The following is a 10,494-nucleotide window of genomic DNA, read 5'->3' as shown; positions in this document are numbered from 1 at the left end:
TTGGCCTGAGAGTCCAAGGACAATTTTTGGCTTGAAATATGAGAAAAGTGAGGTGCTATCCTTGCATAAAACCCATGAGTGAGACTTTGGCACTGTTTCCTCCGTTGCCATTTCAGCAGATGCAATATTGCACACAGTAATGATAAAACACATCAAAGCAAAAATGACCTAACTGAGCTGTACCTGTTGGGATAAAAGTCCTTTTCCTTGCAGTGTGGCACAACTTGCACTCTGTATCTTCCTGTAATTTATTGAACAGCATTTTAAAAACAAATAAATGTTCATTGGCCAAATCCCAGCGGTCAATTCAGTGTATTGCATGAAAGCAGTCACACAGGCCTCTCTTTTCCGCTCTCAGGAGAAGGGTTTCTGCCTGCAAAAAACCACATGAAACCAAAGAACTGAATATATCACTTTCAAAGACTGTATAATTGATTATTCCTAATCCCTCTGCACAGCTGTAGCCAAGGTGCTTTGCCGAGTGAAAAATCATAGTTATTAGTGCTGGTTCCCATCCAGAAAAAGTGATGAAATAAGGATACTCAGCAACAAGATGCATGGAGAGTACTTTTACAGTTTAAATGTTTCTATTTTCACAGTTCACTTCTAGGGAGGAGGCTGTCAGAATTATTAAAGTGTCCTTTATAAATGCTGAGAAAAATTCCACTTTCAACTGCACTGCTGTTAATTCCTTTGCAGTGATTGATGGCCTCCTGTTGATGGTGTCTTTAGTACTGCAGAGCATAAATGCACCATATAGCATGTGCTGAGGAGCCAGTTGTGCTCTCAGTTACACTGCTGTCTGTCTAGAATGACTCTGGTTCAATTCAGCTGTCAGTTTAACCTTGTTGTCTGCAGCTCATCATCTCCCAGGGCAGATCTAGACTTGAGTTTGTGGCTCTTCTCTTTAACCTGAGTTAATTTACTGAGAATTGCCTTCTTATCAACTCCATTTGGAGCCATGCCCCCAGAACTCCATCAAAAGCTTAAAAACCATTCTCTATATGCATCATGTAAAATTACTTGCTCTTGGTTTTGGAACGCTTTAGTGGAAAAGCATTTCCAAGACTTATTCCTCTGTTTTCAGGGAAAAAAACCCCGAACTTCAGATCCTCAAAGATATTTAAGTATATTTTATTTAATTGTGATCAAATAACTTAAAACTTTTGTGGGTCCTGGCCTCATGTTTTGAGAAACAAAGGCTGAATTTTGCAAATAGCACCATCATTTCAGAAACTGAGTCTCCTGTAAGCCTCAAAATACAATTATTGGTGCAAGAAACTCACATTAGCAAGTGCAGTTGATACTGAAGAGAAACTTCTTTCTGAGCATATCTTGTGGTTTTCACCCTGTGGTCCCTTAAGCAACTTGTAGACTGACTTTGAAGAGCTTTTTGAGGGGGTAAAGAATGTTATCAGGCTTAAACGAACCATGAATGGGTTTCCCATCTGCACTGGGAAAAAACCACTGAAGGTTGAAAACCACTTGTTAAGAAATTATCTCAAAGCTCTGTGAAACAACAAGATCTTCAGTCTGATGGTGTTTCTCTGACATCGAACCTCCTGATAAATCAGAAACAGCAAAGGGCTAATCAACAAACACTTTCCACAAGAGTGGCTGGGCAATTCTTCCTGGGGACCCGCTCCACCAAGTTCTGCCTTGCTTGGCCGCCTGTACCCATCAGTTCCCACTCTACTACTCGTTTCTTGTTCGCAGACAGCAGGCTTTTGCAGGGAGAGGCTGTTTCAGAACTGCTTTTGCCTCCCCTCCACAGCACTCTATCCTTTTCAATTCAAACTTTTGACATTCACTTTCGCATTAAGGAGGACTTGTTCACTTTCCTTGTCTGCTTTCACTTATCAGCTTAGTGCAGTGGCAGGCGTTATTAAACACTGCTCCTCACTTGTACAATGAAATCTTGGATGAGTGAACGCTCTCATTGTTGGGAACCCAGTAGAAATCACAGAATCATCTTAACATCAAACAGGTTTATTGGATTTCATTGTAATGCCAACAAGCTGTCACTGTCACCACCAACCCTGCCTGGGTGTCACTCATGACTATTTACAGGCAGGAAGAGCAGCTCTGGGAGCACTCAGTTGTAAACTGAAGGACTATGAAAGAGAAGCATCAATTACAGAAACTAATTGCAGCCCTATTGGCATTGGCTTAGGAAGTCCCTGATAGGAGCAGTCCTGCATGGGGCTTGCTCTTGTAGCAACAACTCTCAAAGCTCAGGAGTTGTTGAATGAAGTTATTTGTGTGTAAAACTTGTGTAGTTGTCAGCATGAGCCAAGCGCCAGCTGTTGAGTAAGGATATAGAGGCTCTACCTTTCAGAGGACAGAAGGCCTCAGAGTGCCATTTGTAGGGCCTTGGTCACTGCATTTCACTTTAGTATCTCTACATCATTTAATAATTTGTATTTAACTAAAGCATCTCTTCCAGAAAGGCTTTTAGAGTCCCAGTCCAAAAGGAAAAGGTGCACAGTAACATACTCTTTCTTTACTAGTAGTATTGAATTCTGACAGTTGTCAAAGGGTGGGTGATGTTGTAGGTAACTGGTTATGTTTGGTTTGGTGATGCACTGTCTCTGTGCCCCTTATTCTGTAATACTGAGAGCTCTCTGAAACAGTTCCTGTCCAGGTCCTCACAGAAACAGAAGCTTATCCCACGTTCTTCGGGACCGGCTTCTTCCTTTATATTCTGCCTCACCTCTTACAAGACAGCTTTGTTCTCTGACAGACTGTATTCTCTGCTCTCCAAATAGCCAAAACAGATACACCTGAATAGGTCTGTAAGTGGGATTAAGGAATTGTGCTGCCTCCTTTGTATTCAAAAAAGTCTTTCCAGCGCAGCTTAGATGGAAATTTAGTACCTCCTTCAACTTCCCATGTGAAGCCTGGTGACAGTATAAGAACCAACACAGCTGTGATTGATTGCACATGGTCTTGCTATGCCATGTATAGGTACAAAATATTTCACTGAACCTAATCCAAACAGGTAAAACCCCGCTATGCACCAGAACAGCCCAGCACAGCTGCTGGAGTTAAGGCCCTACTATTCACACCCCACTGCTTAAGAGTTATTCAGTATTATGCTAGTGCCGGGGAAACCTTTGCAACATAACCCATACTGCACTCAGAGCTCAGTCCTAATCAGTTTGCTATTGATAGCTCATGAAAGCTAAAGTCATTCCAGCCTTACAGTGTAGGGACCTACATGATTGCCCAAGGTCACAAGAAACCAAAGGCAAAGCAGCATAATTGCCCTTCTGTATTATAGTTTGAGACACATAATTGAGTTACATCTCTTTGGTTGACTCCACTGTGAATGACAATTTGAGTGCAGCGTGCCTTTAGAGGAACAAGGAGCCCTTCTCACCTACCAACTGGGATGGCACTGATCAAAGGCACTGAGCAGGCACCCAAGAACTGGGAGATGAGGCTGTGAACTGGTTTCGTGTACCACAAGTTGCTTTACTGTCATGTGCCAGTGTTAATGGAGCTGTCAGGGAAGGAGGACAAGAATGTAGGACAAGACATACGTGAGGGGCTTTATTAGAGGTGAGAGACCTCCTGCCTCTTGCAAACTTCAGGCAGCATGGAAACCCCACTGTGGTAAGTCCTACCCCAGTCAGTGCTTGTGCATATGCATGAACCAACATAAATATGCATTGCTAAAATCAGGGCATTTAACATACCCTCATGGTTTGTTCATTGGAACCTCCGCAGCACGAGACTGACGTGAAGTTGTAAAGTGCCCTGTGTGCTGTAATAACACCTGAGAAAATGTGCTTTACCCTTTTTCATGGAATATTGATCCATGAGCAAGAAATACGTGTGCATCCCTTTCCTCTCTGCCAGCCCTGCCTGCCACTTTCTTGCTCTCCTATTCACTTTCTGCTTGTGAACAGTCACTCCAAAGCTGGGAAGCACTGCTGTGAGGTAAAGAGCAAATCATCTCTCTTGCTCTTCTCTCCTTCATACATCTTCTTTCCTTCTCTATTTGATGCAGCAACTGTCTGGGCTAATTCTTTAGCGTGTTATGCAAGAACTCAGACTAGATGATCTTTAATGAGCCTCTCAAGCCTGTGAAAAATAATCTGTACTTGGTACAATCCTATTTGCTGAAATGGAAATGAGTCAGCAGAGATGTCACATCTGCTGTACACAGGCAGACCTGGCTACTTGGACATAAAGGCTAAGTAAAAGCATTTCTATGGAAACACATACCCGTGTGTCTAGGTTATACGCCGTCTTCTTTAAGTCCTGCAACGCCCTCTGCATGAACTCAAATGCATGGCAGTCAACACACGGACGACCTGGATAAAGGAACAGAAGAATACATCATTTTCACAGCACGGAATCTGGAGTGTAGCAGTACAGAGGGGGAGTACTCAAAGACCCTGTAACGCCAGGAGAAATCCCATTTTACCAGGCACCCACACCTGCACATCTACAACGTTAAAGCTGCCTGTGGACAGGGCTGTGTGTACCCTTGTGAAAATGCATGAGGACTGGAAAAAACACAACAGCATTTTGTTGTGTATGAGTTTCTGAGCATAACCGAGGCTTGATCCTGCCCAGTGCTGTGTGCCCTCAGCCCCCAGCATCTCCCCTTAAGACTGGAATCCTCACGCTGCTCAGAGATGTGTTAAATCTCAACTGATACTCTGAAAATAGCAGTTTGCAGTGGTTCAGGAATCAGACAGACAGGTCTGTTTCTACAGGAGCTCTTACAGAGCAGCTTGGCAAGGGACACTGCCAGATCTGCATTTGCTTCCTTTCACCTGCTGCTGTATTTTCTCTCTGCCAGGAATGCAAAGCATCCCATTGGCTCTGCAGCTGGTGTCAATGTGTGTGCACAGAGCGGCAGCGCAGGGAAAAGGCAGAGGAGGAGAAGAAGAAGAGGGGACTTGACGGTGACTACAGTGGCTCACTTCTGGAGCTGGGCATTTTTGACCTGCCAGGACTCACCCTGCACTGATCTCAGGCCCTTTTGTTCACTCTCTAATATAGTTTCCTGGGCTGTCCTCCTTGGTGGAGGGTCCTTCTGCAGGCACAGCTCTCTCTGGGTCGGTCAGCACCCCTGCCTGCTGGGAGCTCTGCAGTGGGAGAGCTCATTCCTACAACCAGCTGTATCTCAGGATGGGATGCATCAGAAGTGCAGAGAAGCAGCACCACTGGCAGGGGGTTAGAATTAGATGTTCTTGAGGTCTTTTTCAACCCAAACCATTCTATGGTTCTATGCGAGGACTGCTGCACCTGGGAGGAGGTGACAAGCAGCTGGGGAGGTGGCTGCCTGCAAACTTCCACCCATGCACCCCTACAGAACACACAGCTGCTCAGCACCTAGGGAATGGATCTAAGGCAGGGCTGATCTCTCAAGCATTTTGCACTAGAGCAACATGAATGCAGTTCCCCGAATAAAATAGGGGCAATACCCCACTACCTGGAAAGCCTATAGCTACTGTCAGACTTCTGCAAGCAGAGCTGCCCGAGTCTTGGCTCTAAGATGGGTTTTAAACTATTATACTAACCAGAATCTTACAGTACCCCATAGCAGATACTTAAGGAAGATACAAGAATAAGCCTCTAGCAATGTCCTTCTAGCCTACCCAGAGGCTTGAGGATATCCTGCGCCTGGCTGGTGTTTCAATATCTGATAAGCCCTCCACGAATTTTTCTCACATGAATTTGCCCCGTGGCTTCCTGAATCCATGTAAACTTCTGGCATCTTCAGCATCCTGTGGCAATGAGTTCCACAGCTGAGCTATTCAGTGAGTGAACAAAATAACATTCCTGTCTGCTCTGAGGTTAACATCTGCTGCTTTCATTTCCTGCCTTTCATTTTTGCAGTGGAAGGGACAGTTATTATATATTCACCATCTTTGCCCTACTTATGACTTTCCTGCTCTCCATCACTCCCTGCCTTGGTGTCTTCTTTGCAGATGTAAGTGCTGGGCTGCTAAACTGGCCTTAATCTCCCTTCCTGGAGAGATCTCTCTTAGCTGGACTTAATCTCCCTTCGCGCTCCCAGTTTTTTCAGTAGGATGCCCATGGACATTTCCCCAGTGTAATGATGCCTAAGGGTCTCTTTAGGTTTTAAACATATCTAAATCTGTGCTGCTGCCAATAGGAGCAATCCCACCCTGCTTTCTGCCCTTTGCTATGTGTTCTCCCACTTTCCCTTGCTCACAGCAGGACTGACCATGCAGTTGCTGGTGCATCAGTTGCACTGATGTTTTCTCTCCAGATAAGATCCTGATCCCCATGTTCTGGGGCCAGAACAAGAAATATGTCAAGGGCAGGAGGCCACGTTACAGGGAGCAGAAGGGCAGAGGCAACACAGGCTTACATCAGCTTAAAGCAATCGTGAAACCAAACCTTAAGTCACATCCTAGCAAAGTACAGCAGAGTGCTATTAATTCCTTGCTGACAGCTGAGAACAGACTATCATTCATAGAAAGACTTAACAGGTTTGTGGATTAACATAATGAGAATTATCAAGAGTCAGCTATAATTCTCTAAATGGGTCCTGTCAGCATGAAGACTGTATGTGTCTTTGTGTGTTTGGAAGAAGTGGGGGAGGAGAGCTTAAAATATGCTTCTTGGCTTCTTCTTGGTGACAAACTGGAACTGAAAGCACTGTGGAAGTCTGATTTACTTTCCCTTGCATGCACATGGTGTTTAGTCTTTGTATTTCATGCACCTTGGCTAATGAAAACAGACTGACCAGCTTCTGTTCTTCCAGTTCCACATTTGAGCTTTCACAGCGAGTGATCAGGGCTACAAATGCAATGGGAGGTGAGGGAAATGACTTCTTTTTTCAGTGTACTGCGCTGAGCTTTAAAGAAGATGATCCGCAAACATGAGTAACACCACTTCATACTCCAACAGCCTTGTGCATATGCGAAGTGCTGTGTATGCAGCATGGGAACATGATTAATCATTGCTAATTAGCATTATTCATGAAAAGCTGGGTCTGCCTCGCTGGCTGGCAAAAAGTGTGCCAAGTGGAGAGCAGGTGATGGTACCCCAAGCCAGATACTGGTGCCACATGCATGGCAGGATCTGTCTGCACTGCTAAGAAGGACTCTGACTCACTGTCATGCTTCTCTCCTGTGCCTCCTGCACCTCCCACACTCACACTGCATTGCTGTCCCTCTCCTGCTCGTGCTGCTGCAGGAGGGACACATTTCTCCCACCAAGTGGGAGACAGAGGCTGTAGTGTTGTGTGGTCCATGAGGGATTGTTCCTCCTAAAGGCAAGTTCCGAGTCCCATGTTGCACATCTGGGAACAGGTATAATCATGGAACATCACACTGGGCTGCCCTGCAGAAGGATGCTTAGTATGGTCCATGAACATCATCTATCCCTGTCAAGAATGTCTACTAGAGCCCTTTTTATTCACCTGCGACATTTGGGATCCCGCAACCACCAGTCTACCTGGGCTGACAGTCCAGACTTCAGTGCCAGCAATAGGAATGTGCTTCAGTAGCACTGCTCCCAAAATGGGTCAGTGCCCAGGAGAATCAACTCCCTGATGAGAAATATCCAGTGCAGCTGACATCAAGCAAGAAAAGATCCAGGAATGTCTGTACTAGATCACATCAAAGGTCTGCCTGGCCCACTGTCTTGCATGAGCGACATCTTTTGTACTGCATTAGATGTGCCTAGGAGCATTCCCAAGCTTTGAGAGCAGCTGGCATGGGATCTCTGGAACAGTAAACTGTGTCTTTCAGATAGGCAGTTGGCCTCCTGTCATGGACAAAAGAGTGCCAGGGACCATCCTAGCAAGTTACTAGTACCGACGTCCCCATGCCAGGCGACATCCATGGGGACTGGTTATGGACATGACCTTTGTGGTCGGCAATGGATGCCCATGAAAAAGGATAAGAATAGGACAAGACGTATCCCCAAAGACCCTCTCAGGCCTCAGGAATATGCTAAGGCAGCTCCTGAGCCAGAAGGACTGCTGCTGTATGTAACAGCCGTTTCGAAGGGTTTTTCCCTGGAATTTTCCCAATCAGTTCTGCAAACTTACAGCATCCAGAGTGTCCCAAGGGAGGAGTTCCACAGGTTAACTATGAGAAAGAGCCCCTATAGGCAAAGGATAGTACCTGAAGCACTCAGCAGTTATGCAGCACTCTCTCAACAAGTGGCTCATTAGGAGCATCCTGAATTCCTTGTTGCTTTAAACTCTGTCCCTGCAGCAGCACAGAGCAATTTACAATTCATGACCAGCTGAGAGTCTTCCTCCTGGCCTGGCCTCCATCATAAGTACTGTTACATACTCATAGCGATGCTGCCAGCCTCCGTACTCAGGACAGAGCAGCACATCTCTGCAGAAACTGTCCACAGAAACATTCTGCCCTTCATCCCTCACTCTCACATGCAGGAAGAAGACAAGACAAGGAATCTTCCTCAAGAGCTCTTCAGGGGACTTGGAGGCCTAGCCAGAGGATATCAAAGAGATAAATCCTTGAGACTGGGGTCAGACTGGCTAACTATCATAGAATAGTTAGGATTGGAAAGGACCTTAAGATCATTTAGTTCCAACCCCCCTGCCATGGGCAGGGACACCCCACACTAAACCATGCCACCCAAGGCCTCATCCAACCTGGCCTTGAACACTGCCAGGGATGGAGCACTCACAACCTCCCTGGGCAACCCATTCCAGTGCCTCACCACCCTCTCAGTAAAGAATTTCTTCCTTAGATCCAATCTAAACTTCCCCTGTTTAAGTTTGAACCCATTACCCCTTGTCCTGTCACTACAGTCCCTGATGAAGAGTTCATCCCCAGCATTCTTGTAGGCCCCCTTCAGATACTGGAAGGCTGCTATGAGGTCTCCACACAGCCTTCTCTTCTCCAGGCTGAACGGGAGTTTGCACTACACAAGCAGAACAAGGAACCACCATAAGCTTCTTCCCCAAAACCTCCTCTGCTCACATAGGCACACAAAGGGCACATATAATTTCTTTTTCAACCATGATTTTCTCCTTGAGGAGACAAAGAGGAATACTTGTCACAAAAGTTATCAAAATCAATTAATGCCCAGAAAAAAGACCACAACAGATCACAGAATAGAGATGAGCCTGGTTTAGACCAAAACTTAGGACTTATAGAAAAAAGTGCGATAAAGGAGGGAATTCAACATGTAAGTCCAGAGACAAATACACATAGGTGCATTTGAAAGCTGGTAATGAAATTATAGGAGAATAAAATGCAGTGACTAAATCAGATCTTGCATTAAATGCTTTGGCAGCCAGGTATACAGAGCAAGCATGTCTAAGAACTAGAGACTGGTTTGTATGCGATTACCTTCCTATGTTTTATTTCTCCCAGAGGATATTTTAAGTTTCCAATGAGTGGCTACTTCCCACTTCCTGTCACCAAAACACCCTGAGAACATTGACTCCATCCCCTCATAGCTTTGAATTATTGCCTCATTTTGGAGCTGAGAAAGTTTAACTAGAGACGTGCTCAAAATGATACTGAGCTGTGATCCAAACCCAGGAGCTCCCTGGTGATAGATGCATTACAAATATGCTGTTTGGGTAAACTCCCCCTGTGTCAATCTGTAGTAATCACAAGAAAGTTGAACTTGACCTATTGTTCCAGCCAAATATGAAAATAAGCAAAGTAATGTCCTAGTAGAAATAAAGTTTTCTTCTAATGCTATCCCGACTAGCAAGGACGTTATATGTATTGTGGCAAATCAGGGAGCAAAACTCTCTCTCAAAGCAGATCTAACAGACCTACAACCAAAGAGCTTTGAAAACAAGCTCCACTTCAATTTACAGTATGCAGTTAGTATCTTTTCCTAAATAGCTACTAATCCTCTGTTTGCTTGCTGTTTTTATAAGCATTGCTGTCATGTGCTTTGCTGACACATTACAAATGCATCGTTACTCCCTCTCTAACCAGGCAATGCAGCGTCCCCCTGGAGCTCAAGGTCTGTGTGGTTGCAGTGGGCTAAGTGGAGGAAAGCACACAGAACACGGGGCAGCGGGAGGGCACGAGTGCACGGCAGGTACGTACTTTCTGCAGGAATGACACTCCCGGAGTCCTGGCTGGCTCCCACAAGGCTCACACTTAGCAGGGCAACCATCGAGATGACCGGGATGGCCACACGCATCACGCTCCAGGCAGACGGCAATGTCATGGCTCTCAGCAGTAATTCCAGCTATCTTCCCTGCCTGGAACGAGGAGAAACAGCGAAACTCAGCAGTTTGCTCCCCACAAAGAAGAGGATGAGATGTGGTAAGCACAGACCCGCATGCACACACAAAACCACACTCACGCACACTGCAGCCACACGCCACAGGCTTGGATGCACCCCAAGGACCGGATTGCCAAGTACCTGATCTTTCTCTTCACCTCTGTGCCAGACCCTGGCAGCAGCTGAAGCGAGCAGGAGAGGCTCCAGCACCACTCTGAGCATGCGTCCCCTCCGCATCCCCCCTTCCCTGATTAGGGTCATTGCCAT

The 10,494-nt window shown here is 45.8% G+C and overlaps 1 protein-coding gene across 1 annotated transcript; it reads right to left on the bottom strand.

Moving 5' to 3' along the window:
* Positions 1–307: 307 nt before the first annotated feature.
* On the bottom strand, positions 308–10,494 carry LOC308228352 (NELL2-interacting cell ontogeny regulator 1-like; the record flags this gene model as incomplete). Its single annotated transcript, XM_080631642.1, is given in 6 exon segments — positions 308–373; positions 4,234–4,322; positions 10,047–10,191; positions 10,195–10,204; positions 10,369–10,461; positions 10,463–10,494. Coding segments are annotated over 6 exon segments (435 nt in total).

The sequence above is a fragment of the Psittacula echo genome (genome assembly GCF_963264785.1).
Source record: "Psittacula echo genome assembly, chromosome: 1".
In the NCBI taxonomy this organism is placed as follows: Eukaryota; Metazoa; Chordata; class Aves; order Psittaciformes; family Psittacidae; genus Psittacula; species Psittacula echo.
The sequence above is the reverse complement of the archived record's forward strand: the minus strand, read 5'-3'. Positions and strand labels throughout refer to the sequence as shown.